The 20,264-nt window shown below is 37.6% G+C and overlaps 2 protein-coding genes and 1 pseudogene across 2 annotated transcripts; all 3 read right to left on the bottom strand.

Annotated features, from left to right (window-relative positions):
• Positions 1–72: 72 nt before the first annotated feature.
• Positions 73–2,162, bottom strand: LOC111808634 (annotated as a pseudogene).
• Positions 2,163–4,335: 2,173 nt separating this feature from the next.
• Positions 4,336–5,567, bottom strand: LOC111809159 (clavaminate synthase-like protein At3g21360). The gene is made up of 3 exons (XM_023695531.1): positions 5,147–5,567; positions 4,803–5,056; positions 4,336–4,735 (listed from the first exon to the last, which is right to left on the bottom strand). Exons 1-3 carry the CDS (start codon positions 5,510–5,512, stop codon positions 4,390–4,392), a joined length of 966 nt encoding a protein of 321 aa, XP_023551299.1. The 5' UTR covers positions 5,513–5,567; the 3' UTR covers positions 4,336–4,389.
• Positions 5,568–7,012: 1,445 nt separating this feature from the next.
• On the bottom strand, positions 7,013–14,236 carry LOC111808837 (protein decapping 5-like). Its single transcript, XM_023695036.1, has 9 exons — positions 13,957–14,236; positions 12,925–13,025; positions 12,502–12,573; positions 11,460–12,392; positions 10,440–10,505; positions 7,930–8,130; positions 7,657–7,767; positions 7,530–7,578; positions 7,013–7,403 (listed from the first exon to the last, which is right to left on the bottom strand). The coding sequence occupies exons 1-9, from the start codon at positions 14,108–14,110 to the stop codon at positions 7,297–7,299; spliced, it is 1,794 nt and encodes a 597-aa protein (XP_023550804.1). The 5' UTR covers positions 14,111–14,236; the 3' UTR covers positions 7,013–7,296.
• Positions 14,237–20,264: the final 6,028 nt, after the last annotated feature.

The following is a 20,264-nucleotide window of genomic DNA, read 5'->3' as shown; positions in this document are numbered from 1 at the left end:
AAATCAAGCTTATTAACTTACGGTCGGGTCGGGTTGAGTCTCAAACTTTAATTCAGGCAGAACATATATCTGTTTACATTACAACATATACAAACTTATATATTGACAAGAACACATATCTGTTTACATTAGAACAGTTGATCTCAATATCATACTTTTGCTATCATCATATATTGAGTATCTAAATCAAAACAAGTTGTGTTCATCTTCATTTGAGTAAGTTTAATGGGGAAAGTTGCTGCCTTTCCCTAACCCCAACTTATAATGTTCTTTGTTCTAGACTTTCTTCAACTGTTTTAGACATAAGTTTGAATGATGTTGCAACAGAGTTAACAGAGTTTCTTGAACAAACCTGCAATCTGATGACTTCTGAGAGAGTTAAAGTTTCAGCCCTCACAGCCAACACTGCTTCTAAACGATCCTTCCGTCCGTGGCTCAAACCGATCATCGGCAACGACAAAACACCACTCGACTCGCTGTTGTTTCTGATCAAATTAGGCGTCTCACTGAAACTACTACTACTTCTGCTCCTTGAACTATCAATTGAATCTGTTTCTGTTCCTGCATACTCTAACATGAGTTGTTTTGCCTTCTCTTTTGACTTTGGACTTGAGTTCTTATTGAGATAACGAACGGATTCGCCTGCCGGTGTTTCGTCGTTGTCTCGAAGCTCATACCTCAAGCAAGCATTGATCCAACGAAGGTACACTAACTCTTCAACTTCACTAAACTTGTTCATCTGAAGCCCTTCAAGTTGCTTTATCAGACCCTCATTCTCAATTCTTAACTTCTTAGCCTCCTCTCTTTCCTTGCTTATTGTTTCAACCTGTTATTCAATTGTGATAAATATAGATATATATTTTAGATCGTGATTTGAAAATGTACTTTTTGTCTTTTTGTCTTTTCTGTAGACTGTATCTACCTGAAGTCATCAATATAAACCTCTCTTGTTCTTTGTGTTCATCTAGATCGAGTGTGTGCGTTGTTGTGCGATCCTAACAAGTAACTCATACAGTACCCCTTTAAGCTACTAACCTCTGTCATCTTAGTGAGAGTTGTGATTCTAGCCTTCATGACATTTAGTTTAGAGGTAAGTTCCTGGTTTTCGTGTTGAAGCTCTCGATTCTTCCGCTTAAGCTCCGAAATCTCGACCTCGAAATCCTTCTCCGCTCTCAGCTTCTTATAAAGTTCTACCTCTTTCTTGAGGGCTTCTTCCTCTTTTGCCTGCAAAGTGGAAACTTGTTGTTTGAGTAATAACAAATGTTGTTTTGTTTGGTTTGCATCCACCTGAATCTGCCTTTGCAGCTCCTTAATCTTTCCCTTAGCCTCCATTAGTTCCTTCTTCACCAATGCTCCCTTCACTATCTCTTCTTGTAGCTCCTTCCTCTCAGCCTGCAAAGAGCTGATTGTGATATTACTCTTATTGATATCATCATTCTTGGCCTCCAGCTGCTTCTTCAACTCCATGATATCCATTTCACTGTTCTTGATACCATCATACATGACCAGTTCACCTTCAAGCTTCACTTTCCTCTCCTCCAATTCCATCACTTGTTTCAGCAGCCTTTCCATTTCAATCTTATGGGTTTCACCCACTTTGTTTTGTGGTAGATGTTCTTGAAGTTCATCTAAACTATGATCATGATCACCATCTTCAAGATCATTCATTGAATTAGCTTCCTTTTGTTCTTCTTGTTCTTCATCCAAGCCCTGTCATACAAAGGATTATAAAAGTAGTACAAAATGCATTTAAACGATTCAAAGTTGGTTTTCTGAAACATTACATGGAACATTCTTCGCTGTCGTCTTAGGTTCTTCTCTGTGTGTTCTCCATTTTCTATGTAGGATAAAAGAATAAGAACCTTAACTCAAAGAAGCAACACAGACAGTTGAGAAAAACAGAGAAACAAAGAGGAGAAAACCTGAATAGATTAATGAGCTCCATGATCTGATTGTGAGCTGCCTAATTGCATAAGCTGCAATGGAAACAGCAACAAGAACACCAAATCTGTTCATCATCTGCAATCACAAAGCCATGAACTTCAAAACCCATCTTTCCCCATCTCCATGGATAACCATATTGTGCTAAAAATAACAATACAGAGAGACAAGACATAAGAACCTTAACAAGAGACCTTGAAAGTGGACAGAAAGAACAAAAGAAAGAATTAAGACTCTGAACCGACAAGGTTATGGTCGTGTCTTTGTGTTCTTCTGAGGTCCATAGAGAGGTTCTGATTGTATGCCTAAGCTTATAAATTTAAATTGTAAATTCAAATGAGAATACGTTGTCCATTGTGATGCATTGGGAGTCGGCTTGCTTTCTTTGGTCTCAAAAACTGCCACGAAATTGAAATAAGAACTGTGGGGGCAGTAATTAAATGCTGTTCAACTACTTTCTTAATTGCGAGAGGGTGTCACGCAAAGCTTCTAACTTTAATGTATATTCAAAAAATTTCCCTACAAACTCACCCGAGTTTTTACCGTAGAATTCATTCAAGTCATGCGTGTTTAACTTTGGAGTTCCTATCATTGAGCTATTCAAAAGAAATTTGCACGTTGTGTTGTTGGTAGAGGCAGTAGCTATCAATTCTATTAAATCTTTCTCGACCATATCAAGATTACTCTCATTCGAATCAAGTTATTAGGCTCGACCTTGCCTCTGCTCGGGGCCAAGGTCTCTCAATGCAACATCTGTCTCATCTTGTCATCTTGATCCCCATCGACATGACCCATATGTCATGATGTCATCTCGAGTCTCGGGGTGTCGTCGGTCCTCACAACTCGCTCGGTCATGTCATCGAGAACATACCCACGTGTCGCTCATCTCATCGGGACATCCCAAACACCNAGAAGCAACTAGAAAGATCCTTGGGGACAACTCTAAAAGGCTAAACAATTGCACGCCTGGACCGCTATCGAAAATTAGCCCTTGAAACCAGAGGACTAATGCTTTCTTTTGATTAGGTTAGATTCCTGCCAAGAAACTGACTTAAAAGACTGACTACTGCTTTCAAGACTCCTGCGTCAGTCAATAGTGCTTCCTTTCACTAGTCCTGCTTTCGCTTTCTGACTGAAAAACAGGCTTTGACAACCTCTGTCTGATGCTTGCTTGATGGGAGGGAAATGGGTTGGGATTAGACTCCGGGGAATCTCTCTTTAGAACGTAAACGTTAGCTCGAAGGCGAGGAATGACATGGAATGGATAAGGCATGATCGGAGAAAGGCCTCTCTTTCCTTTCAAGTTTAGAGTAACACCCATCCATCTGGGTTCTATCAAGGCATTGGCCCTCCCATGCCCGTGTCATGTCATTTACATATACTGTACCGAATAGCGGGTGTATGTAGCAACCTCCGACACGCGGGCTGGGGCGCAATACCGGCACACCCGTGCCGCCCAATACTGTCCTTGAAAAATCTATTTCAAAGGAAGTCGCCCGAGACACTCGCCTCGGCACGCCCGCCCTCGCTGTGATACACATATGTGCCACAGGGTTGCCCGCTTAGGCCACAGGGCCCAGGGGTGGTGGAGAGTTGACACCATGGTACCCCTCTAGTACATTTTGAGCCATTTTTAATCCATCAAGCCTAGACATGGTTTTGGCGAACGATCATACGATGCCGTGGAGCGTTCGTTCGGTGTCCAATTGACACCAAATTTGGCAAGCATTTATATTTCATATGCACAGAATTAACTCCAAAACTGTATGTCCAAATTCCTTCTGGAACCCCAACTTTCGAGGTTAAGGCTCGAAACCCTACCCGGCCCTTCAATGAGCCTGTCTTTGCCTACTCTTGTCTATGCAATGTCTTTATCTTGCTTATGCCTCAACTTGTCTTCAATGCCCACTCTGTGCGGTGTGTTAGATGATGCACCATCCTCCTCGGTCGCATTATGACACTTGTCTAGGCCCTCGTGTGGCCGGATGGACACCACTTGAGGTTTGCTGCTTCTCTTGTCGCAACGTGAGGGCCACAACTTACTCTCTCCATAGTTAGGTTGTGACATTAGGCCCCTAAGGAGTAGATTGTGAGATCTCACATCAGTTGGAGAGGAAATGAAGCATTTCTTACAAGGGCGTGGAAACCTCCCCCTATCAAACGCGTTTTAAAATCTTGCGGGAAAACTCGAAAGGGAAAGTCCAAAGAAGATAATATATGTCAGTGGTGGACTTGGGCTGTTACAGTTACCTTGAAAATCAAACCAGAAAGTTTATCCAGCGAAACCGAACCAGACGAGTCTAAGTGAACCGAATAATAGTTCAACATCGTTATTAATGTAATGGGAAATGTTTGCATAGTTTTCTCACAGCATGGCCTCAACAGCAAGTAAAATAATAAGAAACTATACTTTTTATTCATTAAACCACAAGCATAGTAGAGAAAGAACTACTTGCAGGTTGCAACTAATACTCTTCTAGGAGGAAGAGAAGGCCTTCTTCCATGGAGCAAAGCATAGTTATCCAAAAACAAAACATCCCCCTTTTCCCATTTGAATTGGATGCTTTCTTCTTCAATTATCTGCTGGCATCTCTTCACAACATGTTCTGAAATCTCCATCCCATCCGCCATTAAAGCAGAGCTGTGCTCCTTCCCATGCATCCCCACCATAGTGTTAAACCACATTCTTCTTCCTTTCCTTCCATCAAACACCTTTGTTAGGCACCTCGGTCCCAGTATCGTCTTCATCGCGCCGTTTGGCAGCCACTCTACCTCCATCCCCAATGCATTAGCCCTGCAAATTATATGTTTTGGCTCAGTGTCCATTAATCATAACACTCAGCAGTAATTGAAATGGCTACCTTTTTTCTGCTTCATAACGATCTGATGAACCAAAAGCATCCTCCCAGCCTCTGCCCCTCATAGAGGAAGTGTCATTGTTGCTAAGAGCAGTGAAGGTATATTTCAAGCCTTTCTTGTCCATTTCTTCAACTTCCTTTGGGAATTCCTTCACCATTCGCTCTGTTACTTTGAAACTTGGAACAAATGGCGTTTCTCCACCTTCTGGAGGTGGTATCTCACAGTACAAGATTACCCTCTTTGGATATTCCTTGATCTATTTCAATTCATTCATTCATTCATTCATTAGTTCAACATGTTTGTACTTTGAAATTAAAGCAAGGAATTTTAAAAGCTTTGTAGTTACCAAAACCATCTCATGGTGGTAGTAAATGAACTCAGAGAGGGGTCCTTCATTAGCAGTCCAAATCCTCTTATAAATATGAGTTCGAGGAGCTGGACCGACGTATCGAATGTCTTCCCACCCGAAGGCTTCGACAATCTCGTTGAACTCCTGGGGTTTCGACACGTCGTATCCTCGGAGTAAAACAGCGCTGTGTTTGATAATCATTTGGTCCAACCAATCTTTGTTGTTTTTTAGAGCCAATAAAAGGGAATCAAAGTTGGCCTTGTCTGATTCAGGAGGCTGTAGAACCAATGGCATGGTTTCTCCATCCACTTCCTTTTGGCCCTCACATTTTCCAACCTTGAACTCTTTGCTGCTAAACTCCATTTTGTTTGGTGGTGCTTCTCCTTCAAAGTGGAGGGTTTTATTTATAGAAATCTGGTTGTTTTGGACCCTTTTGTGTGTTTGTTGATATTGTGTGATATTCACAAGAAATCTATCTCTCCCTCAGTTGAATTCTGTGGGTTATGCATACAAATCTGGTTTTTGGACAACAGAGACTGTTTTGTATTTTATGTAAAAGTTCTTATTAGATGATCTAAAAAAAAAAAAAATATCCATCCACCTCTCTCCACTTGTAGGAAGGTGATGTTTAGTTTAGAACCCTTCGATAAAATTATAAAATGAGGTTGCTCGTGATTGCCTCTTAATAATGGTTGGATGTAAATTCAAAAATACACTAAATACATATCAAAACATTGATCTAAGTAAATTTAACGTAACATATCAACTTAAGATTTTTTGTGATTTCATGCGGTCTTGGAGTAGGAATTCCTATGTTTGAACCCGTGTAATATCATTTCTGTCAAATTCATATTGATTTCTACTTGTTCGATTTTCTACAAATCTTCGGTCCACAAGTGAGAGAAACTGTTTAGTATTGAGACTATTATGTATTACCAAAGCTTCTCTTTTATATGTTTAATCGTGTAAAACTATCTAACATATTGTAGCAGTCTCATTGAATAATTTCTCGACCATTTTAGGTGGAATGTCACGAGAAGTCTCTCTCCGAGAGAATAAAAGTTGATATAAATGAGGTGGTANCAGAGACTGTTTTGTATTTTATGTAAAAGTTCTTATTAGATGATCTAAGTATATTTGTATTTGAAATAGTTATACCCAATGAAACTCAATGCATATGATAAAGACTTGTGGTTTTGGACATTTACAAAAAAAAAGATATCCATCCACCTCTCTCCACTTGTTGGAAGGTGATGTTTGGTTTGGAACCATTCGATAAAAATATAAAATGAGGTTGCTCGTGACTGCCTCTTAATAATGGTTGGATGTAAATTCAAAAATACACTCAATACATATCAAAACATTGATATAAGTAAATTTAACGTAACATATCAACTGGTCTTGGAGTAGGAATTCCTATGTTTGAACCCGTGTAATATCATTTCTGTCAAATTCATATTGATTTCAAATCTTCGGTTCACAAGTGAGAGAAACTGTTTAGCATTGAGACTATTATGTATTACCAAAAGCTTCTCTTTTATATGTTTAATCGTGTAAAACTATCTGACATATTGTAGTAGTCTGTTTGAATAATTTCTCGACCATTTTAGGTGGAATGTCACGAGAAGTCTCTCTCCGAGCGAATAAAAGTTGATATAAATGAGGTGGTATTTTTGATAGGTACTAGCAATGCAACTTCACAAGAAATTTTGTCCTTTGCTTTGGAAGGAAAGAATAGTGTCTTTTTATTGTTCTCTTAAGAATAGTGTCTTTTCAATACGCTGAAACAGAAAACGTGTCCAACATACTCAAAAACCCCTTTGCATCCTTCATTATCATTAGCTATAACAGCAGAAGAGAGGATAAACATCAAGACTGCCATAAATTTCTTAAATTTTGCTCACTAAACAACATCATCCAACTTGGTTTACAAATAAAGCTTCCATTAGAAATCAAATTCTTTGTTAGACCAACTGTTGAACAAGGCAAACCGATAAAAACAATGAAAACCAAAAGAACAATCCGATTATTATTTCGGGACAGACAGGGAGAAACGTGCACTCTATAAAAGAACACAACCCTTTATAAACTCGAACGAAATGGGGCACAATTAACAATTATAGCCCAAAAGATACATACTGGTTGGATTATGAACGATTAAATGATGATCGCCCTTGTCCCCGCCCCCTCCCCCTCCCATAATAGCCATATCCTCTTCCATGGTATCCTCCACGGAAATACCCCCCACGTCCAGGACCTCGGCCACCTCGTCCCCCTCGATACCTCGAAAAATCACCAAAAGTCTGCAATAGCAGTTGGGAAAACATTAAATACGGCAATTTAATTTAAAATGTACGAGACGNATACCCCCCACGTCCAGGACCTCGGCCACCTCGTCCCCCTCGATACCTCGAAAAATCACCAAAAGTCTGCAATAGCAGTCGGGAAAACATTAAATACGGCAATTTAATTTAAAATGTACGAGACGCAGCCACCAGAAAAGTTACCTCTGTGTCTATCTTTACTTGCTCCGAATATCTAGTCCGCCCATTTTGAGGATCATTATCAATAGCATTATAAGAGAGTGAATCAAAGAAGTCATCCTTGTTGTACAAGGGCTGCATATAAAAGACACATTTAGTATGTCATGGTTTGAAAAGAATTGAATCCATCTTTTGAATAGACCTAAAATTTCGTAACTCGTNGTTTGAAAAGAATTGAATCCATCTTTTGAATAGACCTAAAATTCCGTAACTCGAAAGGCTTAAGGATGTTCTCACCTTAACCCCAGACTGTGAGACTTCACCCTCATCTTCTTCTTCCTCATCTTCCTCATCACTGACATTTCCATCCACATCCTTATCCTTGTGATGAGATTTATTGCCTTTACCTAGATTTCCCCACACTTCATCCTTGTTGAATTTCTCATTCATAGCTATGAAATCAAAATCTTCCGTAAATTTCGTAACAGGACGGGAACTCTGCAATGTAAAGTGCCAAATGTTGAACTCTAGGATTATTGAGAATGTGAACCTCAAACATAAATACAAACCTACAAATTAACCCAACCATGATGTATTTTCAGATTATGTATACAACAATTTGAGTAAACTAATCATTAATCCATCACCTCCCTCAATTCTTTATAATTTTCAGCGCTCTTATAAATTTATCCTTGGATCTGAGAAACTTAGAAGTTTGTTTTCAAAGGATAATCTATCAAGTTTCAATTCAAATTCTACCATATCACTCTGATTCCAGTCCATTAAAACTTATTCAGCACTCAAAATGAACGAGGAAAGTACACAAACTACATAAGAAACGGAGCTTAGATTGAGAAATATGAAAAATACATACAAGGGTGGACAAAAAAACATNCAAACTACATAAGAAACGGAGCTTAGATTGAGAAATATGAAAATACATACAAGGGTGGACAAAAAAACACCCCTACATACAACAAATAGGTACATTTAAAAGAAAAATACGGAAAACCTCATACATACAAGGGTGTACAAAAGAAACAGCCAACCAAAAGGAGCCCCCACATCGACAAATAGGTACTCCAAGTCAAAAGAAAAACGTCTAACTGATAATTATGGAAATCCCCCAGTTATCAAGACCCAAACGAAGACATTGAACCTCTTAACCTCCCACATACCCCAACCAGCAGTCTCACTTCCTCTCTAAAAATTCTTTGATTCCTCTCTATCCAAATACCCCAACCAACAGTGAAGAAACAAGCTTGCCATAGAACTTTGCCCTTCTCACACGAAGGAAGAAGCAACAAAACCTTCTTTATCATAGCCCAACAATCTCTATTCCACACTAGAGAGACACCATGAAAGCCCCCCCAGAAAATGGTCCAAATTGACTAAGCAAACTAACAACTTCAAAGAATATGGCTGCGGTCCTCCAATGCATCATTGTAAAGGGAAACCAACTGANAGAATATGGCTGCGGTCCTCCAATGCATCATTGTAAAGGGAAAACAACTGGCCCCAAAAGGAAGGAAGAGTGTCTCCACCCAATCTATGTATTAACTTTTCCATGAAAGATCTGAAAGAACTTTACCTTCTTTGGAGTCTTAACGTTAGTGGGGAAAAGGAAGAGGTGATGGGGTAGTAAGGGAGGTGAAAAAAGAAAGCTTCAAGAAAAACCCTGGGAAGAGGCAGGGGTCCAAAGGCAAAGGTCCCTCCTCCCCTAGCCAACGCATTTATCCCCCACAGGCAAAATAAAATAGAAACCTCCCTATAACTCAAGGGCACAGTCGTACAACCTTAGAAACCTCCAATAACCCCCTATCCATAAAGGGCTGACAAAACCATAAGATAACCTCAATTTTGAAAGATGATACAAATGGGGTTAAGGGATGCAAAGCAGTTTCTCTACCACCCAACAGACAGCTGTCCTCCCAACCTAGGGAAAATAGAGGAAAGCCTGAAGAGATGGTTTTCCAAGGGTTTTTAGGGGATCTCATAACCCTACTTCCAAATACCAACACAAAGGGTGGAGATCGTATTTACTTATGATGGTTATGCCACAAAGCATTCAATTCTCAAGAGAGGCACCACAACCACTTGGCCAATAAAGCCCCGTTCTAGTGTTTTTAAGTTACCAACCCCCAACCTGCCTAGATCCAAAGGCTTGGAAGTCTCTCAACTAACCAATCCAACCCTCCCCCCATAGGCCCCCTCCTAAAAAAGNGGTTATGCCACAAAGCATTCAATTCTCAAGAGAGGCACCACAATCACTTGGCCAATAAAGCCCCGTTCTAGTGTTTTAAGTTACCAACCCCCAACCTGCCTAGATCCAAAGGCTTGGAAGGCATCTCTCAACTAACCAATGCAACCCTCCCCCCATAGGCCCCCTCTTAAAAAAATTCCCTCATCATCTTTTCCAAACTTTTGCTCACCTGACCCAGGAAATCTAAAAAGGTAAAGATGAATGGGACCCCAATTAAGACAACTTGGATGAGAGTAAGTCTCTAGCCCTTTGGAGAAGAGGACTTTTCTCCAAGAAGCAACACTTTTAGATGACTAGACTCCAGAAATAACACTTTAAAGATGTAAACAACATAAAGCAATTCATTATTGAACTTCATAACGAGTGATGTCTACATCAATTACTACTATTAATTTATTATTAAAAGTTCACAAATTACCCCAGATCCTCTTCCTCTTTCACGTCCTCTGTAAAAGTGGCGAGACNATTCATTATTGAACTTCATAACGAGTGATGTCTACATCAATTATTACTATTAATTTATTATTAAAAGTTCACAAATTACCCCAGATCCTCTTCCTCTTTCACGTCCTCTGTAAAAGTGGCGAGACTGAAAATGAGAACCATTTGCCTGAAACTCATTAAAGTTAAAACAAAACATCAGTGTCTCCATGACATAAACTAACAAGGTAACAAGGAAATAGAAAAGGGCAGCAATTGAAACATCAGTTCGTATTTCTGATCATCTACAACTATGGTTGTGCAATTGAACACATGAATAGTGAAACTAGATAAAATTTAATAATGATAAGATNTACAACTATGGTTGTGCAATTGAACACATGAATAGTGAAACTATATAAAATTTAATAATGATAAGACGATAACATAAAACAGTTCACGAAGTGTAAAAACTTTTAAGTAGCATTTCCAGCAATGAACTCAAGAACCGGAAATAAGAAAAGGTAAATATATCACTGTGACACAATAATTAAAATGTAGTCTCCTAAAACATAGACTTTGACTAAGAAGGCTTCTAGAAGAAAACCAAAGAGATAGTAGGACCAAATCCCTGTCCAGTACAATTATGTAGCACTTCCAGAAGTGAACTCAAGAACCAGCAATAAGCAAAGGTAAATATACAACTACGTGAAGCAATAACATAAAATGTTTAGAAGTCCCCTAAAACCCAGCCTTAGCAAAGAAGGCCACTAAAAAAGAATCTAGGTCATATTATGACTAAATCCCTGTCAGTAAATTTATCACTATGTGATGCAATAATTAAAAATCTTGAGTAGTCTCCTAAATCAGACTTTGGCAAAGAAGGCCTTCACAANAATAATTAAAAATCTTGAGTAGTCTCCTAAATCAGACTTTGGCCAAGAAGGCCTTTACAAGAAGAACTCTAATATCTAGAAGTTTGATCTGGCAACCCCAATTACATTTGAATCAATCATAAGTTCAATAACAATCTTCAAAGAAACTAGCCTGCATAAAGTGACACTTACAGGAAGAAAAATTAAAGATATAACAGAAAAATAGCAAATCAGAGACCAAAAATACATTTTATGAATTAGAAAGACACCTTTTGAACGGGCCTTGACAGTACAGGTAGTGGTAATATTGGTGGCTGAGCCTCTGTTGTCACTGGCATCGAAGGTTCTAACGATAATGGCTGGACCACTTCCACGTCCTCATGCACTGTATGTGACGATTGAGATGAAACCACAGCAACGGGACCAGACTGCAACAGCTGCCCAGGGGTAACTAGAGAAGGTACAGAAGATTCAGCACGAGAGTTGGCTATTCCAACTACAGATGAAGTTGACTGAGACGCATTTTGATACAGTAATGAGGGACCAGAAACTGCATTAGGTTCATTAGTGATTGGTGGTATGGCAGAACTAACATCTCCACCGGAAAATGAAGACAGTATTGGACCAAGGGGCAAACTCACACTAACTGGGGCTCCAGAAAGGGTAGGAACAGCTGTCTTATTAGCAACTGAACTTGGCAAGGTTTCAGAAAAAGAAGTAAAAGGGAACATAGGCAAAGCTGTTGAAAAAGTTGGAGGGGGCACAACAGTGGAGGTCAGGTTAGGAGCACTACTATTAGCAGCGAGCAAGGGAGATGGAACTTCTGGTTGTTTTGAAGTTCCAGTGGGTAAAGGTGCATTAATGTTAGGAAACTGCATTGACTGTTGCAGAGATGAAGGTATTGACAGACCTGGAGGAGGTCGTATTATTGATTGTTGGTGTAACTGAGGAAGCCCATTAGGTGGGCCATAATACCCTTGCCAATACATGGGCATCCCAAGTCCACTGCCATTTGCACTTGGAGGAGGCGGAGGAGAAGCTCCCCATGACCCCAAGTTGCCTCCAGGTTGATATGGGGGCAAACCACCTTGAAAATTAGACTGAGGAAATCCAAATGCTGTGTGAGAAGTATGATCAGGTAATGACCCACTGACAGCAGAATGCATGCTGGTAGATGTGGAAACTGATGGGGGATAGTGAGACTGCATAAGCAACAGGTAAGCTTAACATCCTTTCAAAAAATAACAATAGAGCAAACATGCCTTACTAAGAAATTGGAAAAATACATTCTTTGAACAAAAATGAACTTACTTGAATAATTGCTGGATCATTATTTATAGGCGCTGACGGCTGAACAGGTGGAGAAGATTTAACCTGCAAATCCTGCCAAGAGCACAAAAAACCAGATTATTGATCAAAGCAATGGAAAGGAAATGGAGCCCTGTGCCCCATCTAGATTATTAAGTACACAATATCAAAAGAAATGACAAATTCGAAGCAGCAAGAAATCCAAAACAATAAATGAGCATGCTCCAAACAAAATACCACATTGAGCCAGCAGGCTCACATGATCGGAAATTCAAGTAGTAATCACCAAGCGACAGAGACAAACTCCAATGATGATGCTTGACATTCACTCTAAACAATAGGTAATTCACCAGTCCTAATTTTTTTTTAAAAATAACGAAAAGAACAAAGTATGATAGAAAACATAATTTTCAAAGCATTTGATACCTTGATATCACTTCCACGGAATAAGATGTACTCAAAAACTTTATCACTTGGAGGAACTTGGGGGCCATCCTTCTTTCTTCCTTCTGTTCCAAATGATCTCACTAGCCCAAAAGAATAGAAATAGAGTGAATCATATGTACGAAGCTTGAAAGTGATTAAAACGGATGACAAAACATCAAATTATTATTACATACAAGATCATAAAAATTAAGCTTAGTTCGTTGTTTGATGTATATGAAAAGAAACATGTGAAAATAAGATGCAAGAAATTTTCATTCTGGTGGTACATTGTTCTCGAGAGTTTCCATTGAAGACCTATATCAGGAACAATCTACTCGCCAAAGGAGTAATAATAATTGACACTCAATTCTTACAAAAACAACCAAATATTGCCCGCAAACAAATACAAAGAAAACCATGTGTTGGAATCCTTTTAAACTCGTGAGAAATGCAGAAATATGAGAAAAAATAAACGGAAGTTCACATAACTGCATTTAAAATTGATACTCAAGTGGGAATGGACGGGCTATCCAAGTGCTAAACTAAAAAGAAAACTTTATGAGTGGAGGCATTTTAAACCTTAAGCAATCTAGAAAGGCAGGTGATAATAAGAAAACAAACTAAAATATAGAAATGGAATCAGTAGTATGGTAGATGATAAATCAATGCCTAAAAAATAAAACATAAAAATCTTTTTTACTTTCGACCTGGCTATTGAGCTTTAGAGAACAATGCCTGGAAAAGAAAATGGAAACCAAGGGTAAAATTAAAACCCTTTGAGCGTTACCGGACGTCAAAGTCGGTTCAGCCACAAATCGAAACCTTAAATCACAAACTCAAGCCTTGTTGTAACAAAATCAAAACCAAAACTTCATGGAAGTTCTGATTCTCTAGGCATAAAGAAACGAAAATGCCCATGCATTAACAAATTGAGCAAAGTTAGAGCCAGAACAAAAAGCAGTGAGGCACACAACCGCAAATCTTGAGAAGACAGAGGAAAGAAAATAGGAAAAAAAAATGCAAATGAAATACCATTTCTTAGTCCAATACTGGACTCTTCGGTGTTGATGTTGTAGAGTACGCCTTCGTATCTAATTTCACTCTTGGAAGTCAAACTAATCAAGCTTCCAATGTACGAATCGGCAGCTGAACTCGCCCTCGAACCAGCATCTGAAGCCATATCCATGAAACTCAAGCATAAACTAACACGAGGAGGAGGAGGAGAAGAAGGAGGAAGAGGAAAGAGTAGAGCTTTTAGGTTTTTAGAGGAGCGACTTTCGGCCTCTCAGATTCTCAATTCTTGAAATTGAACAAAGAACGGACCCGACCTCTCGACTCTGTTTTATTTGGGTAATTCCCCCCTCAAAATTACAACTTTACCCCCACCATAAATCACTTACTTTATTTTCATATATATATATATATATATTAAGGAGTGCTACAAAATTTATTAAAGAAAATAAATATATTTTAACGGTGGCATCCTAATATATTTTAAGTAATAATTATTAATTATCAATTTGTTCGTGTAATCTCGTTGACATAAAAAAACGAATCGGGTTTATAGTACATAGATAAGGTGGTGTTTTTATCGTAATAATATACTTTGTAAGATTTGACTTGAATCGTTCTTATGGTGACGTATTTATTGCTTGGCTTTTAAAAGAGGAAGTGGTCGGGAGAATAATCCTTTATACTCTGGGTTTCGTCGTCGTTATCATTTATCTTCTATTTAGACCCTCTTTTGTGTCGAAGATCACATTCGTAGCTGCCGACCAACACGTGGGATGCCATTTTAGAGCACTTAAAAGCTTGATGTGAATAGAAGACCAATGTATTGAATCGTAAAGATCACGGAAATCTTGCAAGAATATGAAAGTCCTTACCCTCCTAAAACACTTCAGATATGTGAATCGATGATGCATTCAGAGGCACGAGGCAATTGACTCTACTGTAGGCTGCGTGTGACATTATTTGTGAGAGGAGTCGTGTCGTTCGACTATTATAGTCGTGACTTCGGATTTCCTTTTCCATTTTATTTTACACCAAGATCGTTACAAAACATATACGAGGTTCGAATCCTATTATTAGACTCATAATTGCATTGGACTGACATAAAATTATTGATGACATCTTGCATCGGCCTCACGTATTATAGCTTACAGATAATTATCGTACGCTCGTAGACTATTCCTTTTAAGCTCTTTAACGTTGTTTGAAGCGAAAAAGATTGAAACTTTATCGAGTATCTTTCACTAACCTTTCTTACCCATGTCTATCACCGCTTAGTTAAAGGGGTTTTCGATCTTATCATGAAAAATAGGGTTAATATCACGGTTTCTATACGTATTTATTTATCACCCTCGTAAAAAGTTTTAATAAGTCTTCCAATTTTAAGTCCGGTCAAACCGTTTGTGAGATCCTACATTAGTTGGAGAGGGAACGAAACATCCCTTATAAGAGTGTGGAAACATCTCCCTAGCATACGAGTTTTAAATTCATGAGGCTAACGACAATAGGTTAGGGTCAGGACAATATCTACTAGTGGTGGGTTTAAGTTGTTACAAATGGTATCAGAGCCAAACACCGAGCAGTGTACCAACGAGAACGCTTGATCTCATATCGGTTAGAGAGAGAAACAAAACATTTCTTATATAAGGGCATGAAAATCTCTTCATAATAGACGCGTTTTAAAACCATGAGGTTAATAATTATGTGTTTAACAGGTTAAAACAGACAATATCCACTAACGGTGGACTTAAATTATTACACTTTTGTAGATATATATGAGACAAAGACCGAGGTGCGAGTGGGATCATTCAAACTGTCTCCCAACCAAGAAAGAAAAAGTCACACACACACACACCCCATGTGGATATGTATGCCATTTTCAAACAATCCCTTCCTTTAGTATATCATTTTCACACCCCATCTTCCAAACATTTCAACGATAAAATGTAAACCTAAACCTAACAAAATACTCCAAATTTTAAAATTAAGCTCATAAACATTACACGTTTTCTGCTTCTTGCGTCGGCAAATTTTAGTTCTCGTAATTTTAATAAATCTTAATTTTTTTTATATATTTTTAGACGTAATGAATAATGAAGCTAAATTCAAAATTCAACGAACAGTCCTCGAAAATGATTATGGAGGTTTGGTGGACTTTGTGTGTCCAGACTAAATTGTATAATATTTGTTAAGAATAAAGAGAAGATGACAATTAAAAATTGATATTAATGTCACAAATTTCGCTACCTCAATATACCTAACCTTTTGTCAATAAATCCCTTATTTCAACACCATTGAAATCGACCTTCTTCCCATTAAACTATACCTCGGTCAAATACCACGCAATCTAGACTTTTAAGACTTCCAAATTATATATATATATATGACTAAGTTCCGAGCCTAACTTAACCCAACTCTCTATTTTCGAGTTAGGTTGGTGACACGAATGATTCAATTCACAACCCAACTATTCATTTTCGTAATTATTTAAGAAATTTTATTTATTCACAATATATGTTACGCTAAGAACTAGAGTCTGACAACATTTATAAGTCACAGTGTATCACTAACATACTTAACAAACGTTAAATATGGTTTGATTGTAATGTTAATCGAATTTATCTGATTACGAAAATTCCAAACTTAGTTTAAATTAGATGATACAGATTGTTTGAATCATCGGATCATACCAAATTTGTGGCATGACGGGTTAGGCAATGAGATGTCATAAGCAAAAGACTTTTAGTGCACAAATAAAATACGGTAGGAGTGAGTCATCATTGGGGACAGACACCGACGTGGCAAATTCCAGATATCTATCAATGTCCAAGACATCGGTGGTGGTCCCCACTCGCCTACTTTTCTTACCTCCCCCCTTCCCACGCAAAAGATCACCTAATTTCTTTTTTTTTAATATTAATTTAAATTCATTAAACTCACATTCAATTATTGAAAACTCTCCCACTTTATAAGTAATTCCGTGACTATTGACGTCATCCTTCTTTTTCCACGTGTCATTTTTTAAAAGAAATTTAAAATAAATTTGACTATTAAATGATGTTAAAAAATAGACATATATTTTCATTAATATTCATAATTAAATATTAAAAATTAATATATAATATCTGAGATATATTTCATAAATAATATATACTCTAAAAATTATATATTTTATTTATTAAAATTAAAAAAAGAAAAGAAAAATTAATCCTTGTTCCCAAAGGCGTTGACATTGAAAATGTCCAAGGGTGGTGGCGTGTTGGCGTGTGAGCCTAATTTCTGTCGACTTTCCTTCTTCTTCATGCAAATATATAAACCATTTCTTGTTCTCCCTGAATCAAAATCGGCTCTGTTTTCTCTTCCCATGGCGGCCACTCTCTGCAACAATGTCTCCAACGCCTCGCTTGTGTTCGTCTTCCTCCTCACTCTGCTTCTTGGCTTCTCCTCTGCAAGGCCAGCTCCGGCGACAATGGCCGGAACAAGCTTCTTTCCGGCACCCAACACCGCCTTCCGGTTCCACCATCAAGTCTTCAGCTTCCTCCCCAAAGGGACTCCGATTCCGCCGTCCGCACCCTCCAAGAGACACAACTCCGTGGTCGACCAAATTGGTGTCTGAATTTTTTGTTCTGTTTCAAAATTTCAATGCTCTGTATACAAAACTCCATTTTTTTTTGTTGGATCTCAGTCACGTTCTTCAATTAATTCACAAATTGGAGAAATTTTTTCGAATATATTTTATATAGAATCAGTTGTCGGGTAAGATTTAGTTTTTATTTTATTTAAATTTTGTGAATATTAATGACTATGATATCAGAACAACATTCTTAATACCAGTCACATTTTTGGTTTAATAAATGGGATTTTTTTGATCTTTATGATATGACGTAGCTTTGCAATTTAATTAATAGAAACAATTAAGGAATTATAATTTTTATGGAAAATGGTGGACCTGGTCAACCTATATTAGGCAGGCGATGGTGTTGAAGAAGACAGCTTGGATAAGTTTATTATTGATGTCTAAGATTAAATGGGTAAAAATGTCATTTTACGATTTTGTCGTAATTTAGTGCAATTTATTTCTAGTTTGAATTAGTTATGGAATATATTATATTAGTTATTATTTAATATTTGAAGAATATATTAATTAGAGAATATATCTTACGGAACTGGATGAGTAACAAATACGGAAAAAATGGGTATTAAATTAAAGAAAAAAAAAAGCATGAATTTGGGGAGGTTTTAGTGGATTAATTAAAGAGGCGCCCGACCCGGCTCCACCAATTTGGGTCCTAATTCTTTGAATTCAAACCCAATTTGACCGAGTTTAATTGTCGGTGTTGTAGGCCCCGACCACCACAATTTTCCCCCTCTCTCTTAATTTCATTCCCATTTCCCTATGTTTTTCTCTCTCTTCATTTCATTATCCAAAATACACAAATTTATAAATAAAAAAAATTGGAAATTTCTTTAAAAAAATATTACTCAATTAATAAAAATATCTTTAAATTTAAAATTATATATATATTTATTTAAAAAAGATACCCATAAAATTTTAAAAATATCCTTTAACCCCTTGAATTTTATAAAAAAAAAATTNAAAATATTACTCGATTAATAAAAATATCTTTAAATTTAAAATTATATATATTTATTTAAAAAAGATACCCATGAAATTTTAAAAATATCGTTAATTTTATAAAAAAAGATTTTAAATAGTTTTTAATATCAATATATGGACGAAAAATGGTTTATTGACATTTTATAGTGTTAATATTTAGTAATAAATTATTATATTTGATAATTATAAGGCAAATATCTAGATATTTGTCTATTTACGATTTATTGTTATTTCTATTTATTACTCTCGTTGTAATTTATTTGATTATAAATAAGATAACTTTCACACTATTTAGGTGGGGTGGATTATACAAACATTCTCATTATCTTTTTTTTTTTAAATATTAATTTTGAATGTTTATTAGTGTTTTTGAAATGCNTTTATTTGATTATAAATAAGATAACTTTCACACTATTTAGATGGGGTGGATTATACAAACATTGTCATTATCTTTTTTTTTTTTTAAATATTTATTTTGAATGTTTATTAGTGTTTTTGAAATGCTGTTTTAAAGGTAAGGTTATTTTTTAAGTTTTTTTAAATTAGTTTAGATATTTTAAAGTTTTAAAAAATGTTGAAGAGTCAACTCTTTTCACGTGAGTTTGGCGCTCGACAAACCGCCTTTACATTCTGGAGTTGGAAATAGAGCAACTAGTCAGCCTTTCGGCCAGGATAGAAGAAGTAGCTTGGAGGTAGCACGCAAGATACGGGCACCTGAACTTTTCTGCTCTACAAAAACTACACAAGAAGNCCAGGATAGAAGAAGTAGCTTGGAGGTAGCACGCAAGATACGGGCACCTGAACTTTTCTGCTATACAAAAACTACACAAGAATGAGATGGTGCATGGTTTGCCGACAATCGAAGACGTGAATAGGTTGTGTGATGGGTGTCTCATCGGTAAGTAGAGGCGCACCCCCTTTCCGTCTCAGACATCCTACCGCGCCAGTGAGCCGTTGGAGCTCATGCACGGTGATATCTGCGGGCCTATCAAGCCGGTGATCGCAGGCGACAAGACCATCTTCCTCCTACTAGTCAATGACAAAAGCCGCTTTATGTGACTGATCCTGTTGCAAGCAAAAAGTGAGGCAGTAGAGGCGATTAAGCGCATTCAAGCGCGAGCGGAGGCCGAATGCAAGAAGAAGATGCGAATGCTACCATGGACCGAGGCGGAGAATTCACCTCAACGAGCTTCGGTAAGTACTGCAACGAGTTCGGTATGCAGTGGCAACTAACGGCCCTCTACTCCCCCAGCAAAACGGGGTAGTGGAATGCCGAAATCAGACCATCGTTGGGACAACAAGGTCATTGTTGATGACGGTCAGGATGCCTGGGAGGTTCTGGAGAGAGGCGGTAATGACGATCATCTACCTCCTCAATCGGTCGCCAACGCGAAGTCTCAACGGGAAGATGCCACCGAGACCTAGTACAACAAGAAATAAGTGGAGTGATGGTTTTAATTTTAGTATAGTTTTAATTTTGTTTGTCAGTCTCTACAACTTCATCTCTGGTTCCATAAACTAGTTTTGTTCCATAAATTATGCCATAAACTAAATGTTGGGGAACTCTCAAAGTTCTGGCCCATTTCATAACAAGGTCAAACAGGATCCAAGATATTTGGAATAATTCGTCGCTACTTATCAAAATTAAAAAAAAAAAAAAAAAAAAAAAAAAAAAAAAAAAAAAAAAAAAAAAAAAAAAAAAAAAAAAAAA

This window comes from Cucurbita pepo, chromosome LG13 (assembly GCF_002806865.2).
Source record: "Cucurbita pepo subsp. pepo cultivar mu-cu-16 chromosome LG13, ASM280686v2, whole genome shotgun sequence".
Lineage (NCBI taxonomy): Eukaryota > Viridiplantae > Streptophyta > Magnoliopsida > Cucurbitales > Cucurbitaceae > Cucurbita > Cucurbita pepo.
This window is presented reverse-complemented; position numbering and strand designations above follow the sequence as displayed.